Source organism: Sminthopsis crassicaudata, chromosome 2, assembly GCF_048593235.1.
Source record: "Sminthopsis crassicaudata isolate SCR6 chromosome 2, ASM4859323v1, whole genome shotgun sequence".
Classification (NCBI taxonomy): Eukaryota; Metazoa; Chordata; class Mammalia; order Dasyuromorphia; family Dasyuridae; genus Sminthopsis; species Sminthopsis crassicaudata.
In genome coordinates, this window is record NC_133618.1 from 370,341,151 (window position 1) to 370,362,805 (window position 21,655).

The 21,655-nt window shown below is 38.1% G+C and overlaps 1 protein-coding gene across 3 annotated transcripts in view; it reads right to left on the bottom strand.

The window, feature by feature from the left end:
- Positions 1–21,655, bottom strand: part of LOC141556666 (tRNA (adenine(58)-N(1))-methyltransferase catalytic subunit TRMT61A-like) — a 47,327-nt gene that overhangs the window by 25,181 nt on the left and 491 nt on the right. The window contains exons 1-2 of one of the 3 annotated variants that reach the window (XM_074291183.1): positions 21,367–21,506; positions 17,901–18,261 (exon numbers count right to left, since the gene is read on the bottom strand). In XM_074291183.1, the coding sequence (XP_074147284.1) occupies positions 17,901–18,231 (331 nt within the window). In that variant the 5' untranslated portion in view covers positions 18,232–18,261; positions 21,367–21,506. Of the gene's footprint in view, positions 1–17,900; positions 18,262–21,366; positions 21,507–21,655 lie in introns of those variants that run through there. The other 2 variants (XM_074291185.1, XM_074291184.1) reach the window with 2 other exon arrangements.

Consider the following 21,655-nt stretch of genomic DNA (forward strand, 5'->3'; position numbering starts at 1 on the left):
GCAAAGAAGTAGAAACTCCATCAGTGGAGAAATGGCTGAACAAGTTGTGGTGTATGATTGAGATGGAATACTACTGTGCTATAGGAAATGAGAAGGGGAGGGTTTCAGAAAAACATGGGAAGATATATGTGAACTGATACAAAGTGAAGTGACCAGAACTGGGAGAACAATCTACATAGTAACAGCAATACTATAAAAATAATCACGTGAATCAATTGTGAAAGACTTAGTTACTCGGATTAATACAATGATTTATTATAATTTGAGGACCCATCATAAAAATGCTATCTACCTCCAAAGTGAGAAATGATGAACTATGAACACAAATGAAAGCATATTTTTCTTCACTTTTCAATTTTTTTCCTTTTTTCCTTTCACAACATGGTTACTAAGAAAAGATATTTTGCTTGACTTTACATGTATAATGATATTTTATTGCTTGCCTTCTTAATGAGTGAAGAAGGAATGGGAGGGTGGGAATTTGGAACCTAAAATTTAAAAATGAATGTTTAAAATGTAAAAATAAAGTTTAAAAAACCCACAATTTCTAAAGAAAACAAAAACACATTTTCAAATGCTCCTTAACAAGTCTGACAGTTTGAGTCTTTCCAGCTACTTCTTCTATTTATACATCATGAACTAAGTAGGAAAGTATGTTTAATGGGCAGAAAGTATTATAGATTGGCTACATTAAAGAGTATATCAAATCAATCCATTCAACTCAATGAACTAGGCATTTATTAAGCTCCTACTATATTCCAGACACTGTCAGGCACTATTGTAAGCATTTTACAAATTTTATCTCATTTGATTTTTACAACCCTGTGAGATAGATGCTATTTAATTATTCCCATTTCTGGAGCCGAGGAAACTGAGGCAGATGTTGGCTTAAGTAAATTAGCCAGAATCACACAACTAGCAAGTGATTTACCTAGTTGTTTCATGGATAGTGGATATGTGAAAAGAGACTGGTTGGTGTGAAACGTGTGGAGGGAGAAGCAGAGGGAAGTTGGCATCCTCCATGAAGCCCTTCCTGTTCATTCCAGTCTCCTACAGCCCACTTCTCTGAAATTTTGCAGCATCTTCTGCCTGGACAATGCAATCTAGGGCCTGCTAGTAGTCTACTCCCATCTTGTTTTTCCACTCTCTATCAGCTCTCTGACAACAATAAAAGCTTCTGTGGAACTTACAAGGGCATTCTCTTCCAACAATCTTGTGAGGAAAATAGTGAAAGTTATTATTATCCCCATTTTATAGATAAGAAAATTTGAGGCTTAGAGAATTTGAAGTAATTTTCCCAAAGTCACAGAGTCAGAGTCAATATTACAACCCAGTGTGAAATTATAAAAAAGAACCTTACTTTGGGATCAACATGACTTGGGTGCAAATTTGGTTTCTGTCACTTAATCTCTCTGTGTTTCAGATTTCTCATCTGTAAAATGAAGCACTTGGACTGGCTGGTCTTTAAGGTCCCTCTATGATCCTATACTGTACCACCTTTGTTTCTTCCATGTCACCTTGGAAAACTCTGAGGGCAGGAATGCTTCAACACTTCCTGATATACAGCTTAGGATTGAGCACTGGTAAAGGAAAAATGGCAAATGTCTATAGACTGAGTAATAGTGCCACGTGGCAACCTAAAAGGGGCTTTTTGAAAAAAAAAAAAAAAAAAATTATTCTATGCATTCTATAATAAAATCACTGCCTATGGAAAAAATATGTCAATCAACTGTTTTATTTACCATCTCTATGACTTCCTCAACCAAAATTCCCTTCCTAGATTTTCTCTTCTCTTTATATCTCCTTCCTCCTTACCTTCCTTCATTTCTTTCCAACCTCCTCTCCTCTCCTCTCTCTTCCTTTCTCTCTCTGTTTATATCTCTTTCTCACTCTCATCATCTCTCTGTCCCTTCCCAACTCTCTCCATCAGCCAAGACAAACAAGACAAAACAGGTCACTATACTCAATTTACAGAGAAGGAATCAAACTCCTCATTTGAGTAGGGTCATAGATGGAGCAAAAGGGCTGGGATGATGAGAACATGCATCTCCTTGACTACTAGGCCAGAGCTCTCTGCACTGCTTTGGCTGTCCCTGTAAAAAAGAGATGACCCAGGAGTTCTACTATATACATCGCTTGGATTATTGGTCTGAATTATGCCTCATGGCTACTCTGGTAGGTTCTGGAGACCAGACTGATTCTCCTTATCCCAAGTTACAGCCTGTATCAATGGAATAGACTAGATAAAAAAAAAACCAGAGGCAATTAAACTTAATAACCCAGTGTTCAATAAACCTCCAACATGGAAGCAAAAGGACCTGGGTTCAAATCTTCCTTCTGTTACCTAATACCTGTGTGATTTTGGGTGAACTCCTTCCTTCTTATAGATATCTTATAGATAAAAGAGAATAAAAGAGAAGTGTGGCATAACAATCCCACAGATGATTCTGATGGTATTCATGTCCCCCCCTCCCCCCTTGGAAGTCCAAGAAATAACTGAAGAAGAGGAGAGCTATCACTGTGTCAACTTGAGTCCTTCTCCAATCCTCAATTTCCTCCTCTGTTAAACAAGGATGAGAATGGGAATGATAAGGTGAATAAGACTCCAGCAAAAGGCCACATCCTAGCTAGCAACCCAGTGTCTACATGGGTCATAGGGTAGGGGCAATTGACAGGATTATCTTGTTCCTAAGGTCTTTCCTGTGCTTACTACATACAAACAGGAGACTGAGCTACAAATTCCAACCTCAGAAGTTATTCCTCTCAATTTGCCCTTGTTAATCACTAATTCATTAAGAATTTAGCCCATTGGAGAGACTTATATCAACTGATGCTGAGTGAAATGAATAGAACCAGAAGATCGCTGTATACTTCAACAACAATACTGTATGGGGATGTATTCTGATGGAAGTGGATATCTTCAACATAAAGAAGATCCAACTCACTTCCAGTTGATCAGTGATGGACAGAAACAACTACACCCAGAGAAGGAACACTGGGAAGTGAATGTAAATTGTTAGCACTACTGTCCATCTACCCAGGTTACTTATACCTTCGGAAGCTAATAATTAATGTGCAACAATAAAATGGTGTTTACACACATATATTGTATCTAGGTTTTATTGTAACACATGTAGTATGTATGGGATTGCCTGTCATGGGGGGAGGGAGTGGAGGGGGGGGATAATTTGGAAAAATGAATACAAGAGATAATGTTATAAAAAAAAATTAGTCATGCATATATACTGTGAAAAAAAAATTAAAAAAAAAAAAAAAAAAAATTTAGCCCAGGGGCAGCTAGGTGGCGCAGTGGATAGAGCACTAGCCTTGAATTCAGGAGGACCTGAGTTCAAATCTGATCTCAGACACTTAACACTTTCTAGCTGTGTGACCCTGGGCAAGTCACTTAACCCCATCCTCAGGGGGAAAAAAAAAAATTTAGCCCACCTTGTGGCATCTTCCCCTTTGTTAATCTCAAAGTTTGCTAGGAAATTTTGCCCACTACCTTCTCTCTTGTTAATTGTGGGTTCATTAGGAACTTTTCCAGCTCACTAAGTGTCACAATAATGTTTTTTGCCCCCTGAATGGAAGACAGATTTGAGCCCAAGAATTCTTTACAGATGTCTCCATACATTCCAGTTTCTTAACCCTCAGCAAGAAGACCAATGTATAATAATAGAAAGAATATCAGGTTTGAAATCTAGAGACCCTGAATGAGAGGACCTGGAGAAAAGAGACCTGGATTCTAGTATATCTCCTCATTTGAGTTATTTCCTGACATGTAAAATAAAGGCTTTAAATTTTGACCTAGAGCTCTGGTCTATAATTAAAGGGTCTAAAAGTCCTTTTTAGATTAGACAATCACTGATTCTGACAATCCTGGCTCTGACCTTGAACAAGTCAACTATCCTATTCTAAATTTCCTATACTTTATCACAGTTATTATTGGAAGAATTAGATAAAAAACATTTTTTTTTTATTCATTTTTCCAAATTATCCCCTCCCTCTCTCCACTCCCTCCCCCCCATGGCAGGTAATCCCATACATTTTACATGTGTTACAATATAACCTAGATACAATATATGTGTGTAAATACCATTTTCTTGTTGCACATTAATTATTAGCTTCCGAAGGTATAAGTAACCTGGGTAGATAGACAGTAGTGCCAACAATTTACATTCACTTCCCAGTGTTCCTTCTCTGGGCGTAGCTATTTCTGTCCATCATTGATCAACTGGAAGTGAGTTGGATCTTCTTTATGTTGAAGATATCCACTTCCATCAGAATACATCCTCATACAGCATTGTTGTTGAAGTATATAGTGATCTTCTGGTTCTGCTCATTTCACTCAGCAACAGTTCATATAAGTCTCTCCAAGCCTCTCTGTATTCCTCCTGCTGGTCATTTCTTACAGAGCAATAATATTCCATAACCTTCATATACCACAATTTACCCAACCATTCTCCAACTGATGGACATCCATTCAACTTTCAGTTTCTAGCTACAACAAAAAGAGCTGCCACAAACATTTTGGCACATACAGGTCCCTTTCCGCTAAAAGTAAAACATTTTAAAAACCAAAAATACTATGCAAATATGGGGCATTATCATTGCTAGTTCCTCAAAGAAACATTTGAAGCTTTCTAGATAAATGCAGAGGCAAGGCAAAGACCCCACCTTCTTAATTGACCAGGTTCTAGAAATGCTATGGATCAATAAAGCAAGAAAGAGATCAAAAGCATAAACCCAGAAAAAAAAAAAAAAAAAAGAAAGAAAGAAAGAAAAAGGACACAAAACTATCCTTATCAGCTAAAGAGTAACAGTTTAGTACTTAGAAAATACTGGAGAATTGGTCAAGAGCTGGAAGAAATGAACAGAATAAAGTGAAGTTTAGTTAACAGTTAATTCCTCCTTCTAATCTCCAATTTAGTTAGCATCTTTAAAGACAGATTCAACAATCTTTGAGATAATTAACATAAATTAAGAAATTAAACTTTCCCAGACTATCTTGATTGGCATATCTTTAGGTAGGTCTGACACCTAGTCAGCCACCAGGCTCCCCAACTCAGTTAGTACTTTCACAATCCCTACGGTTACATTTCCCTCCTAAAAGATCTGCTTATGATGAAAATTTTTGCTAAATTCTCTTCAGGACCAAATCCACAATAAGATACTCACTCCCCCAATAGTGCCTTCCTTGCCTCTAGCTAACTCTGGTTACTCCGCCAAACAACGGCTTTCTCCCACCTCTTGGGGAAACCTCTTTTCTTTTTTAACTATATAGTCTCCCAACTCTATTTCATATTTACCTTTGGTGTCTATTATATGCCTTCATTTTGTCTGTAACCTATTCCCCTAAATAAATCTTTTGCCAAAGACAATGCCCCTTGTGAATTCTTCACATGGCCAAACCCCAACTTTAGAGGCTCTATCATCTGGTGTCTACATCACCCATATCACTGGAGACAATAGTTTCAATAAAACAGTAGGACACAAATAGAACCCAGAAAATCAATAGTATTTCCATGGAATATTATTGTTCTGTAAGAAACGATCAGCAGACTAATTTCAGAAAAGCCTGAAGACTTATATGAACTGACATGACATGTAGTGAGCAGAACCAAGGGAACAATGTACCTAGCAACAAAAAGAATATGTGAAGATTGATCAATGGTGATGGACTTGGCTCCTTTTTAAAAAAATATTTAATAAATATATTAGGTTTTTTATTGTAGTAAATTTATTTTTAATACATATTGCTATGAAGCATGTTGGGAAAGAAAATCAGAGAAAAATGGAAAAATCATGGGAGAGATAAAAGAACAGAAAAAATAAGTGAACATAGCACATGTTAATTTACATTCGATGGAGTTGGCTCTTTTCAACAATGAAATGACTTAAGGCAATTCCAAGAGACTTGTGATGGAAAAAGCCATCAGTAGCCAGATAGAGAACTATTGAGATTGAATGTGGATCAAAGTATAGTGTTTTTACCTTTTTATTATTGTTGCTGCCTGTTTTGTTTTTCTTCTTGGATTTTTCCCCTTTTGATCTGATTTTTCTTGTGCAGCATGATGAATATGGAAATATGTTTAGAAGAACTACACGGTTAACCAATTTCAAAAAAGAAGTAAGGAATGATTTGCATAGCCCAAAGAATAGCATTCATGAAGAGGCCACCAACATCATAAAAATTATTCTATCTGATCAATTTTAGATTTAGTAGGTACCAATCAAATAGATACTTTAGAGAGCTGGACAAAATAATGTCAAAAATTCATCCGAAAAATAAAAAAGTCTAGAAACTTAAGGAAAACAATGAAGAAAAATAGCATTTTTGGACATCTCCTACCTATGTGACTCAAGTCAAGTCATTTAAATCTCTACTGCCCTAAATTCACAGGAAAAAGAAATGGCAAACTGTTTCAGTATCTCAGCCTAAAAAACCCTAAGGATAGTAAAGGGTCAGAAGAATCAGGCACAAATGAACAATAGCTAGTCTGTTAAGGGCTGAGGATACAAAGAAGCACAAGATGGTCCCTGCCTTGGAGGAGCTTATAATTTAATATGGGTGGAGTCAGGGAATATCCCATTAAAATACAACTTTTCCCAGAATAAATTCAGTCACTTAGTAGAAACTAATTCAACTTTATTTGCATGTAAGTTCCACCTCTGGTCTCTTAAAAAAAAAAAAAAATTTATTTCCATTATTTCCTTGGGTCTTTATATATATTTTAAATAGCATTTTATTTTTCCAAAAACATGCAAAGATAGTTTTCAAGATTCACCCTAGCAAGACACTGTGTTTCTAGTCTCTTTTTGTATCTCTAGCAAATAGCACAACATGTAGCATTAAATAACTGAGACTTAATAAATGATGACTAAACCACTCATCATAAAAAGTATTTTGAACTAGTTAAAAAATAGAAAAGAGTATCAATGGAACAAACTAGATTAAAAAAAAGAACCAGAAGCAATTAAACTTAATAACCCAGTGTTCAATATACCTAAGAACACACATTATTCAACAATAATTTCTGGGAAAACTGCAAAACAGTATGAATAGGTTTAAACCTTCCTAATAATAACTACCGTTTATGAAGCTCCTACCATGTGCTAGGCACTATTCTAAGCACTTCAAAAATACCATTAATGTGGTTCAAGGATCAAAATAATGTGGGTGATAGAGATATCAAACAATGGTAGGCACCAAAAGTTGGGATTCAGTCATGTGAAGAATTCACAATGGCTATTCTCTTTGACAAAAGGTAGGTTTATTAGATTTATTGAAGGGATATAATATAAATATATATAATATATTTATAAATATAAACTAGGAATAGTAACTATGAAATGAAATAGAGTGGGGGAGTGCATATCAAAGACAAGTTCCTCAGTGGAAGTCACAATTACCTAGTAGAAAGGGAGCTCTCCATGAGGTTGGGGCATGTCCTTAGCTGGCAGGCTAAATCCTGAAAGAGACTGAGTACCCTGAAAGAGTTAGTTAGCTGTAAGAAGTGGGATTGGGAAGCATAGTGGAGTTGGGAAAGATACCCCATGGTATCTTGGAATACTTTTCCCCATGGAAAAGGGGAAGGGAAAAAATACCACGAGGCAGAGTATCCTGGAAGACTGACCCAAAGGAAGGCAGCAGCCATGGGATGACCAGAAGTAGACTTTACAGGGAAAATTTAATCTCAGGGACATGACTGGGATTTGACAGAGCACATCAAGGTAAGACTGCTAGAGACAGCTCAGAAGGTAAGTCTCAGGGGTTTCACATAACTTGGATTTCAGACTGAACCACTTCCCCAGAGGGTGGTTCCATGGAGCTAAACTGAACTCTTATCGGTACCTTTTCCCTGTCTGCCTCATGGTTTAATTTTTATCAGTTCCTCTGCTAACCACACCTAACATTGAAGACATCATTATCTCATTTGAACCTCAAAATTATTATGTTATTCTTATTCCCTTTTTATAACTGAGGAAACCAGGGTCACAGACCTGGTAAGTGTCTGAGGCTGCATTTGAACTCAGGTCTCCTTGTTACCAGGCTCAGGGCTCTATCTACTGATCTGCCACCTAACTAGATCATAATGAACTCAAAAGGAATAAATGACCAGAATACTAAATATTAAATACTATATAAACAAATAAAAAGAGAAAGCAATCAGGGACTTTTTTTTTTTAGCTATGGCTAATAGGAGAATTTTTAATTAAAGAAAAGACAGAGGTAATCACAGAAGAAAGCCAAAATAGATAAGTCTAAGTCAAAACAACTTGGATATTTTATCTCACACCTAGTAAACTGATGAAGACAAAAGACATCAATAGCCAATGTTGGAGGGGATGTGGAAAAATAAAGGCCTAGAATAATATAATAATAGGGACTTAATAATAAATGTTAGACTATATAAGATCAAACTACTTAAGATGGCTTGATTAGTTTTGCTATTTTTTTTTCTTTTTTGTTATAATGAATGTCTCTATCAGAGGAGGAATGAGGAAAGGATATACTGAAAAATTAAGTTGACAGAAAAACAAACCAAAAAATATTTTTTAAAAAGTTGTTGCTATTTTTCAAGCAGATCTGGAATATTTTTTCCTCATCAAAGGAAAGACACTCAGTAGTCTTTCTAAGCTAGGGAGCCCTAGGTAAAAATGGGTGCTTTATATAATTTTTTCTTCTAAAAGCTCATAATGACCCTTGAAAGAGAAGCAGGATTATAATCCTCATTCTGTAAAAGAGAAAGAGGACCCAAAAGGGACATAGATTCCAAATTATACAACGAGCATCAGGCAAAGCTGAGAAAGAGACCTACATTTCCAGATTGTCAGTCAAAATTGATGTAGAAAAAGATTTCCTCAGTTGTGAAAAATGATTTTAGGATTCATAATTGCAACATCAAAACCTCCTAATATCCGTTTAAAAAAAAAAAATACAAGACAGAGCTTCCCACAAGTGCTGGGTGACCTAGGGGCAGGGGCCCATATCTGAACAACCATTGTTCTAAGCCCTCATCATTATTCCAATACCTCCCACTATTCTGGAAGAAGTAGGCTGGGAAGAAAGGGAAAAACTCTGCTCTCCTTCCTTGAGTGACTAATTCCAAGACAGCCTCTATTGAAACTTAGGCCCCAATCTAACTTAAGAGTCAGACAAGGCCAGTTTGGACTGGCTGCCCAGGGGAAAGCCTGTACACAATCATCTTTATCATGCTATATGGAAAATGCCCTAAAACATAGCAAGCTGAAAACCTAGGTTAAAATCCTATCCATGTCACTGTCTCCCTCTGGACCTCAGTTTCCCTAGCCAAAAAATGAAAAGGCTTAGATTAGAAAGTCTCTATGATTTTTTTATCAGTAATGAAGATGTGACTGGAGAGCAAGATTCTCTGTCCATTATCTGGAAACAGAGCAGACCAAGATGCTAGATCCTATGCTACATGCTTACTGCCTATGGGAATCACAGAATTGGAGCTGGGAAGCCCCTTTCAATTCTGATATTCTGTGATTCTAAGGCACTTCCAGTGACAGCACCATAAACTTAGTCTCAGATCATTTTTTTAAAATTGAGATTATTTGATTAATGTTAAATTTCTGCTTTCATTTTTGTAAGATTCCAAATTTTTCTCCTTTCTTCCCTTCCCTGCCTTCTCTCCAAAACAGTAAGCAATCTCATATAGATTATACTATACAATTACTTTAAACATATTTCCATATTAGTCATGTTGTGAGAGAAGAAAATGAAAACTAAAGGGAAAAATCTGAGGAAGAAAAAACAAAAAAGAATGAAAATTATATGTTGTGATCTACATTTAGTTTCCATAGTTCTCTCTCTGGCATTTTCTATCACAAGTCTATTGGAATTTTCTTGGATCACTGTACTACTGAGAAGAGCTAGATCTATCATAGTTGATCACCACATAATCTTAATGTTACTGTTTATAATGTTATGGTTCTGTTTACTTCACTCAGCATTGGTTCATATAAGTACTTCCAGGTTTTTCCTGAAATTCACCTACTCATCATTTCTTACAAAACAATAGTATTCCATTACTTCCATATATCAATACTTATTCAACCATTCCCTCAATGTCTAATTCCTTGACATCTCAAAAAGGGCTGCTACAAACACTTTTGCACATATGGGTCATTTCCCTTTTTTATGATCTTTGGGATAAGGCCTCAGTAGAGACACTGCTGGCTCAAAGGGTATATACACAGTTTGAAAGCTCTTTGGTCAGCCTCAGGTCTTAAATGAATGACACTGTAGGTCTGATCCCTCTCTCCAAAAGCCAGGTTGGGATTCATTACGCTACGACAGAAATCTGAAATCCCCTAAGGATTTACTAATGCTAGGGTAGAACATTATCTAGATGGGGTGTTGAGATGTGGGTTCAAATCCTGGTTCTGCTGTGTGATCCTGGGTAAATCATGTTCCCTCTCTGAGCCTCAGTTTCCCCTTCTTAAAATAAGATGGTTAGATTAGATTAATTTTAAGGTGCCTTCCAGATATGGGGACAACCTATACTTTAGAGCTCCCTCCAGCCTTCACATTACCTCCAAGACTGACATTCTGTGCTTCTCTTTGATGAGGGAAAGACAGCCCTACTAGCCCATCAAAAGCCTTTTCTACTCTAAATTCCCTCTCCCCAATACCGCCCCCCCCCCATTACAATGCTCAACAGGAAAAGCAGGACGACAACAGACCTTAAACAAAGGACTCATTCAATCCTCAAGTCACAAGCAAAACCCAATCATCTTTTAAAGGGACCACACCAGTTTAGAATTAGGCCCTCAGAGCAGAAAGGGGTCAGCTTTAGCTAAAGGACCACAGCAAGAAGCCCCAGCAGCTTAAATCTCCTCACTAATGTTTGCCTCCCAGATAGCTCGCTGCCCATGAGAATCATAGAAGTGTAGCTAGGAGTGCCCTCAGAACATGAAATAGTCAGAATGTCAGAGCTAGAAAGCGCTGTAGAAATTATATAGGCCAGCCCCTTACATTGGGAGAAGATGGAAAGAGGCTCACTCACATAGTTAATTAAGTCAGGTCTCCTGACTAAATACAAGGGGAGTCTACTCTTCTCTCTTTCCATCTCCTTTTCCTTCCCCCTGTCCACCCTCACTCGATGTATAACCAAGGCTAGACTATGTTCATGGTACTTAGACCAAGGGCCCTGGCCCTATCCCAGACTCTTACAGTTGCAGAAGGCCCTTAAGAGTCATATTCCAAGTAATCCCCCACTCTGACACACCCAACAAGTGGTTACCCAGATTTGCTAGAGAAACTCTGGTAATGGGGAGCTCACTATCTAGCATGGATATATGACATAGTAGTGATGGGATACTTCAATTATGCAGACATGCTGAGGCTCTCTCTCTGCCAAAGGCTGAGAAGATGACATTTTCTTGGCTTGACTTTGGAATTTCATTCTTCAAAAGATACAGGAAACAATAAAGGAAGCTGCTATTCTGGAATTGGTGCTAATGAATGATGAGAAAACTGGTTGCAGAAGTAGAAATAGTTAAAACTTTGGGGATACATAACCATTGTGTCCTAGAATTTTTGAAAGAGAAGGCCTAGACTGAGAGGCACATTAAAGCAAGTATCAAAAAAAAAGGTTTTTAGGCAGGATCTTATGACCTAAAATTTTACAGTGAAATACAAAGAATCACAGATTTACAGCTGGAAAAGTCCTTAGAGATCATCATCATGAAGGTGACTCTTTTTTAAAATAGTATTTTATTATTCCAAATGCATGCAAAGATATTTTTCAACATCCACCTTTGCAAAACTTTGTGTGCCAAATTTTTCTCTTTCACTCCCTCTTATCCCTTCCCATAGATAGCAAGTAATCCTGCAATTCTTCTAAACATATTTCCGTATTTGTCATGCTGCATTAGAAAAATCAGATTAAAAAGGTAAAAGGAAAAAAAAAAGAGAAAAAAAAACAACCAAACAAACAACAAAAAGTGAAAATATTATGCTTTGAGCCACATTCAGTCTCCATTGTTCTTTCTCTGATGGGGATGGTTCTTTCCATCACAGTTGATTATTATGTAATCTTGTTCTCTTGCATCTGCTCAGTTCACTTAGCTGCAATTCAGGTAAGTTTTTCTATGCTTTTTTGAAATCAGTCTGCTCATCATTTCTTATTGAACATTCCATTACATTCATATATTATAACTTAGCCATTCCCAACTGAAAAGCTCAATTTCCAATTCCTTGCCACTAAAAAATGGCTGCTACAAACACTTTTTGCACATACAGGTGCTTTTCATATTTTTACAGTAATCATAATCAATTTTAGGAGAAAAAAACCAAACCACTTTATACCCTCTGATTGCATATGATCTTGATTATGATGTAGAGGACTTCTGGCCTATAAGAAATGATGAGTTCATTGAATTTAGAAAAACATGGAAAGATCAGCATAAGATTATAATTAACAGAACCAAGAAAAGACTACATACAGTAATAACAATAATTAAGATCAACTTTAAGCAACTAAGTTATTTTGAGTATTAAAAAATGCCCAAATGGGGCAGCTAGGTGGTGCAGTGGATAGAACACCAGCCCTGAATTCAGGACCCGAGTTCAAATCTGGTCTCAGACACTTAACACTCCCTAGGGGGAAAAAAATGCCCAAATGGAAGTATGTATACTATGGTTTTACACATATGTATACATTATTTGCATTGAATGATAATTATCTCTAAAGTGAGGAGGAAAATATATAAAAGGCACAAAACAGAGATTAAAAGAATGTAAAAGGAAGCATATAAAGCAGAATAGCTTCAAAAATAGTGAAAAGTCCTTATTACATTATTTTTCAAAAAAGCAAACAATCTAAAATGTAAATTCATGTTTTATAGAGAATCCTCCTTTTAGTCTGTGCTGTGTGTAAACGGAAATGTTATTTTTTTTGTGTCTTTACAAATTTAAGTTAAACTATGCTCAAAGAGTTATCAAACTGTGAACATCCTTTGATCCAGCAGTGTTACTACTGGGCTTATATCCCAAAGAGATCTTAAAGGAGGGAAAGGGACCCACATGTGCAAAAATGTTTGTGGCAGCTTTTTTTGTAGTGGCAAGAAACTGGAATATGAATGGATGCCCATCAGTTGGAGAATGGCTGAATAAGTTGTGGTATATTAATATTATGGAATATTATTGTTCTGTAAGAAATGATCAGCAGGATGATTTCAGAGAGGCTTGAAGAGACTTACATGAACTGATGCTGAGTAAAATGAGCAGAACCAGGAGATCATTATACACAGAAACAAGACTATATGATGATCACTACTGATAGACATGTCTCTTTTCAACAATGAAATGATTCAAACCAGTTCCAATTATTCAGTGATGAAGAGAACCAGCTACCCAGAGAGAGGACTGTGGGAAATGAGTATTGACCACAATATAGCATTTCCACTCAGATTTCTATTGTTTGCTAGTATTTTGTTTTCTTTCTCAGGGTTTTTTTTTTTTTTTTTTTTTTCCTTTTTGGTCCTATTTTTCTTGTGCAGCAAGATAATTATGAATATGTATACATATATTGGATTTAACATATATTTTAACATATTTAACATGTATCTACCATCTAGGGGAGGAGGTGAGAGGAAGAAGGGAAAAATTTGCAACAGAAAACTTGCAAGGGTCAATGTTGAAAAAATTACTCATGCATATGTTTTGTCAATAAAAAGCTTCAAAATGAATTTTAAAATTTTAAAAATAAAAAGAATGGAGGTTATTCCTGAGCCATTGTCAGTGATCTCTGAAAGGTCATAGGCAACAGGAATAGTAGAGGGCGAATAAAAACAAAAACAAAAAATCCAAACACCAGAAAGTAAAATCTGCATCTTCAATCATCAAGGCCAGAGACCTTGATCTCAATTACTGGAAAAATCTAGAATATATCAATAAAGGGATGTTTGCTGCAGTGTAGAAGAAAGGAAAGTAAACAGTTCATGATGGACTAACTTTGTTCTGATCCTGCCACAGGAAATATTGGGAGAGTGTTGTTGATATGGATGATCTAGACCAAGGCTTCTTAAACTTTTTCCATTCACAACTCCTTTTCAGCCAAGAAATTTTTACATGACCCCAAGTATACAGGTATATAAAATAGATACACAAATCAAATATTTACTGATAAGAAATCATAATTTCACGACTCTCACATTCAGTTACAAGACCCCATATGGGATTGTGAACCACAGTTTAACATGCTAGATTCTAGATTTCAGTCAAGCATTTGACAACTTCTAAAGACATTTTTGTGACAAGTTGAGAGATATGGGCTAATGAATAAGATTTGGTGAATTCAGGACTCCTTAATTAGGAGAAATTATTAGTAGCTTGGAGATGTCTACACCTGAGAGTCCTTACAAAGGCATTCTTACATCTGTGTTGTTTAATATTTTATTAAGGATTTGGATGAAGGTAGAGAAGACATATTTTTATCAAATCTAGAGATGACAAAGCCAGGAGGAACAGTTTTTTTTAATCAGCCTGTCTAATAGAGTTAGCATATAAAAACATCTTGATAAGTTAAAATGAAATTTAATACAGATACACATCAAAGCCAAAACACCAACTTCCCAAGTACAGAACTAATTAGGTAATAACCTATGAAAAAAGATCTACTGATTTTAGTGGACCACAAGCTCATGAAATCTAAAATTATCCTATGGAAGCACCAAGAGAGCATAGGGTCCAGAACATGAAAAATAATAATCCCATTATATTCTCCCCAAGTCAGACAATAGCTAGTGTTCAATTTTGGATGCTATAATTTGGAAAGGACTTTGAAAAGCTAGAGTAAATCCAGAGAAAAGAGATCAGTGAGGAAACTCAAGACCATGTCATGCAAAGATTTGCTGAGTAAACTATCCGACTGATGAATAAGTAAATGAAAACTCCCATAATTGACTATCTAATTTAGGGGGCCCCAGACCATATTTCACATGCTATCCAGTTTTCCAGTAGATGGCAGAACCACAAACTTTTCTCCCCCACCCCAGCAACTTTAAGGCTTTCTATAGTAACAAAAGGGAAGTCCATACTATTCTCACTTTTTGCCAATCTTGCATTTCTCAATCAATATTAATAATCAAATTAATACTATCTTTGCTTTTGGAAAAGGCCAATAATCTACTGCCCACATTCCAAGACTTAGAATGGAAAATGCCATCTGCATCCAGAGGGAGAATTATGGAGATTGAATGTGGATTGAAACATAGGATTTTCACTTTGTTTGTTTATTTGCTCCCCCCCCTTCTTATGTTTTTTTTTCCCCTTTTGATCTAATTTTTCTTATACAACATGACAAATATAGAAATATATTTAAAAGAACTGCACAGAATGAGCCCACATAAGATTGCTTGCTGTCTTAGGGAAGGGAGAAAAATTTGAAACACAAAGACTTACAAAAATGAATGTTGAAAATTATATATGTATTTGGAAAAATAAAATACTATTGAAAATTGAAAAAAAAATCCATCTACCATCCATGGCTTCACTTAATAGCCTCTTTCTCTCATTGCTTCCCTGTCTCCTCTCCACATCTCTTTCCTTTTCTATTTCCTCTTCCTTTTTGTTTCCTCTCCATCTCTCTCATTCCTACTGTTTTTCCCTCCATTTCCTAATTCTCTTTGTCTTTTCTCTCTCATCCTCTAGTTCACACTTTTCTGTCCTTTCCCCATTTTTTCTTTTCTTTTCATAATTCCCTTTCTCTTAGCTGAAGATAGGAGTATGGCCTGGATTCAACTAAACAAGCATTTATTAAATGACCAGTCTGGAGAATCACAGACATAAATGAAACAGTTCCTGCCTTCAAGAAACTTCTATTCTAATTGCAGAAAAATAAATACAGTGAGACATCACCTCTACTCAGGTGATTTGCTCAATTAAGCCTATTAGAACAGGGAGGATTTCAATATACAGCATCTTAAAAACATCAACATTCCCCAAATAGGATTATTACAAAAATTCAAATGAGATGGCAGATTAAAATAGACTTTACAAATGATTAAATGTTATGTTCAACACAAGAATATTGAAAAATATCATTATTATCAGGTCCATGAAGCTCAGACCAATCAGAAACTAGGGAAAGGGGCAGCCAAGCCTGAGATGCATGGGAGAATGAGAGAAGAACATATTCAATTTAATTAATACATTCTCCCACTCACCTCCCAGGACTGGGAATGGAGTCTTAGATCTTTTCAGGAAATATACTTCCTTCCAGAGTCCCAAAAAGCCCTAGGAGAATGACAAGGTGGGATAATAAGTTTCCTGATAGTTTACTGAGACATATCCAACTAAGGTCACAGAACATAAGTCAATCACCTGATTTCCAAACTAGAGAACTTTTTGTTAATTCATCTGCCTTTCTCTTGTTTAGTGAATTGACCTGTAAAAAAATACTCACTTACTCACTCACTCACTGGGCAGAAATAGGGGGAATAGTGAAGAAAATAACAGGAGATGACTAGTTCTAATCAGCCTCCCTGGGGGCAGAGAAATAGGCTGAGACTTCTGGAATGTCTCCAGAAAGTAAAGAAAGTGCTGAGCAGCCCACCCCCTTGCCAAACAGGATTTGGCACTTTTAATATTCCTTCGTTCATTCATTGGACTCCTGGAATCTCAGAGTTGGAAGGATCACAGATTATGAGCTGGAAGGGATCTTATGAGATCATGTAGTTCTATCCTTTCAATTAAAATAGATAAGGAAATGGGATCTCCAGAAGGGTCACCCATGCCCTACCCCACTGGCAAAGGAAAGCATCCTGCGATAGTGACAAAAGCCTATATTCAGTATCCGAGAGCCTGGTTTTGCTATTTACTGTCAGCCTTAGTTCTCTCCTGGAGGAGGCCTGTTGCTAGGAAGTTGCTAAATGGTGCAATAGATGGAGTGCTAGACCTGGAGTCAAATATGAGTTCAAAGATGGCCTCAGATGTTTCCTCTGTTAGCACACTGGGCAAGTTAGTTAATTTATGCTGTAGAATGGGGATAGTAATTGTACTGACTTCATAGGATTGTTCAGAAGATCAAATAAGTTCATTTAGCTTTTTTAAAAATTAAATTACAAACTCCTTGAGGGTAGAGATTATCTTTCTTTTAAATCCTCAGCATTTAGAACAGTGTTTGGTACATAGCAGGTGCTTAAGGAATGTTTACTATCAGATTATTTTATGCCCAGAAGGTCCTTCCTTCTCTTCTTTTGTCAGTTAAATTCTAAACTCTTGCAAGGGCCTGAGAATCAGGAGAACCAGAGTTCAAATCCAGCCTCAGATTCTTTTTTTGTTGTTGTTGTTGTTGTTGAGGCAATTGAGGTTAAGTGACTTGCCCAGAGTCACAACAGCTAGGAAATGTTAAGTGTTGGAGACCAGATTTGAACTGGGGTCCTCCTGACTTCAGGACTGGTAGACTCAGATTTTTAATAGCTGTGCAATCCTAGGCAAATCACTTATATCGTCAAATAAAACAAAATTAAAAATAAATAAATTCTATTGAAATGCTAGAGAAACGAATCTTCCCTGATCCTCCCCGGTCTGTAATGAGATTCCTCTCATCATACTTTTTTTATTTCTTGGTAATGTACTTAATATGTGTCTCTCCCCTTTAATAGACTGCAAACCCTATGAAGACAGGTATTCCACCTTATCTAAACTCTTTTGAATTGAAATGAAGATCTTTTTTAGCTGTAAATCTTTGATGTTTTAAAGGTCTAAGAATGGAGGATAGGGAAATATTTCTTTGACAAAAGACTTCTATGTAAGGTAAGCCTTTCTTCAAATAACATTCAACTTAAAAAATTTCCATTTATAGTCAGCCTTACTGATATATTCCAGTATAAACTGACCTCATTCTTCCCAGTGTTAAGCTCACCTGATTCGCAAACAATGGAGCCAGGCTTCAGTTCCAGCATCATTGTGATGATGGAGATGTCTGTGGAGTAGAGAATCTGGGTCCGGTGTGGCAGGTTCAGGGTCCAAAGCTCAGGGGTGGGATGGAGCACATAAACCCAGCCCCCCTTGCTGCAGGTAACCCGGGAGCCATAGGGTTGGCCAATGAGATGGGCTGAGTGACGGATCACACCATACTTGGTCTGAGTCTGAGCCCCATGCTGGACTTGTACTGGGAACATGGAGCCATGGCCCAAGAAAATGATGGCAGTATCCCCTTCTTTAATGAGCTCTTCATACTCGACAAAACTCATGATGAAGGCCTCTACTGAGGCTGCCCTGTCCTTTTGGAAAGAAAGAACAAAGTCATATAAAGAGGTTTACATTCAGCTAGATCAGAGAAAGGACACAGTTCCTACCATAAAGCCCCAAACCTCCATTTTTTTTTTAACATAACTTTCACCTCATTCAACAATAATAATAATAAATCTTCCTTTAATAGAACCCTTAAGATTTTCAAAAAATGTCTTCTTGAATTGAACATGTTTAACTTATATCATATTGCTTGCTGTCTTAGAGAAAAAGAGAGAAAAATTTGGAACACAAGGTTTTGCAAAAGTGTATTCTTTGCATGTATCTGTAAAAATAAAACTATTATAAAAAAATTTTTAATAGAAAGGCTTAGAAAGATATACATGAAATGATGCTAAACAAAACAAGCAGAACCAGGAATACATTATATACCATAATAGCAAAAATGTGCTTTGATCAACTGCCCCAGCCTGAGCTGAGATAGAGCAAGTCAGAGACAGAGGAGTCAGGGCACAAACAGAAGTGTAATTAATTTCAGAATGAGGAAAACAATATTTGCAGATGGAAGCACGCTCTCCCCCCCAAGGGCTTAATACTCCTGATGATGGGGCTATATATCTGTAAAAGATTGGCCTACAATACAATTATTCTTGATGGTCTAAAGACAGTTCTCTTGGTTGGCATTTCTTGGGACAATATAGGTATTCTTGGGTCATATGGGGAACAATCAGTTGTGACAGTCATGATTACTCTGTGTGGTAAAGCACCCCACACTGGTTCTGTGATAGGAACAGGAGCACACAAGGAACAGGGATTGTGAACATGCAGTGGATGGCCCTGGGAAATGGGAGGCTAAATTTCTCAGTGAACACCTGGAGATGATCCAAGTAATACCCTTTGCTAGAGGGTAATATCATACAGGATGCTAAGGATTATTGTTATAACAATTTCTGAGCACAGCCTGTTTGCCATCCCTTAGCTCTGGGAAACAGGGTATCTCCAAAATATTTTAACAATATTTATTGATTGACTATATAATACAAACATTGAATTAATATTTACTATACAACTAGAATGTACAAGGCACTGTGCTAGAGCATCAAAGGCATAAAGAACTAAAATATTTTCTGATCTCAAAAAACATTCAACTGTATGTGTGTTGGGGAATCAGGCTAAAGGTTAAAAGGAAATATAGCATGAATTTGCACTAGGAAATACAAATTACAGGAGACTTAACCAGTGCTAAGGACTTGTGGGGGTTACCAGGAAAGGCTTGAAGAAACTAGGAATTTCAGGATTTAAAGCTATGTTCCAGGTATTCTGGAGAGCCTGTATAAAAAGAAATGGCCTGTTGAGGTCTGGAAATAGCTAATAGGTAAACATGGTTGCAAATAATAGTTTGTGAAAGGGAATAAATATGAAATAAGTCTGGAAAGATAATGCAGGATCAAATGTGAGGGCTTTTAAGGCTCATCGGGCCTAGATGTTTATATTTTATTCTAGTGGCAATGGGCATCTACTAAAATTTTTCTATTGCATAAGAGAAATGATTATTATAATAACCTACTGGAGAGATGCAGAATTATATTCTTCTTAAGGAAATCTTAGTCTTAGCACAAAAATTTACCTTTCCTAGACCATTTTATCTAGGTGGAGTTGTTGCCCCACCCCACTAAAAAACTTATAAATAATTTAATCTAAAATGAATTCTGGCCCTTTGTCTTCTATTTAGGCTAGTCTCTAGGTATGGATTATCCAAGAATAGTAAATAACATGAATAACATAGTCAATCTCATTAGAATAGTCCCCTCTCAAAATATTCACTTTCTCATTACTAGTTAACTTGTTGATTGCCACTCAGGAATACCTACTCTAAGGGGTGTTTATTAATTATTAATGTTGGTAGCATAACAGTATTAACTATCCAGAAACTGTATCTCTTGAACTTTTTTTTTCTTAATACATTACACATAATAGTGTCTGACATGTAGTGCTTTAAATCATCTGACATCATCTGAGCTGGAACAAGCTGGGGGGTTATTAAGTTTGATAGCTATGGTGAGACAAGTGTTTGGAAAATTAACGTTTCAGTTGTGTGGAGGATACATTAGAGAGGGGATAACCTGGAGAACAGATAAGGCCGTCCATCACAATAGTTCGGGCTAGAGGTGATGAGAGCTTAAAGCAGGGTAGCGGCTGTGGGAGAGGAAAAAGGACCGGGGTAAGCGATGGGAACTGGATAACCGAACAGACACGGGGTGGGGGAGCAGAGCTCCAAGGTTACAACCTTGTAAATATGGGTGAACGGAAGAATGGGGCTTCCCTGAGCAGAAGTGGAATAGATGGAGGGGAAATAGTAACCTTGCTTTGAACAACCTGAGATGTGGAGTTTTTCTGAAGAGGTGGATTCTCCGCAGACAGTGTGGGATGGCTGGCAAGGGGATGCACAGGCGGGGGAGGCCGGGATCGGACACACGAGGGGCTGATAGATGGAGGGCGTGGTGGGAAATGGGGATTTATGGAGAGGGCTCACAGCACGTGCATAAGTTTGCACACATGTATTTGGAGGCCCTTTATACACCAACATATTAGGGGCAGGGGTAACATACGCTGCATTTCATTGAATTCTTACTCTGTGCTAAATACTGGGAATTCAAAAGCAAAGCGGGCACGGGGCGCACAGGCCGCGTGAGGAAGGCCTCTTTCAGGGCTCCAGCTGGGGGGAACTGAGGCACTCGGCAGGGCCGAGGCAGGGGGTGTGCGGACGGCCTCTTCTGGGCAGAAGTCTGCACGTTCCACAAATATACACAGTGTGTGTGCGTAAAGTCTGTTTGTTCCCGCAAATCCTACACTTTTTGCGAAGAAGCGGATGACCTTCGGGGAACGAGTTAACAGATCGAGCGCACGACCTGCCCAACTTGGGACATGTGCTGAGAGCGGGAAGGGGACGGAGGGACTGGGGCCTGGGGCGGGTTTTGTGACTTTCTGGGCCTCGTTCCCCCCACTTTCCGATGAAGGCCTCCGGGGATAACATGAAAGTTCCCGCTCGCACCAGGGCCGGCCGTTGGGGGCCAGACAACAGGAGCTGGGGGTGGGGGGTTGGGGATCCCCGGGATCTGCCCGCCCCGGAGCCTCACCTGGGGCTGCTCGGGGCTCTGGCCCAGCCGGGTCCCGCTGGGTTCGGCGCGGGCGGGCTCCGCACGTGGTTCCGGGCAGCAGCAGCAGCAGCGGCGGCGGCGGCGGCGGCGGCTCCGGGAAGGCTCGGCTTCCTGGCCCGGCGCTCAGTGCTGACGCCGCAGAGCCCGCGGCTCGGGCTCCGCCCCCGGCCCCGCCTCCAGCCCCCACTGCAGCCGGGACGCCCCGCGCAGGTCCGGGGCCGTCCGACGGACAAAGCCGTCGTCAGCTGTGGCCGGGAGCGCTCCTAGT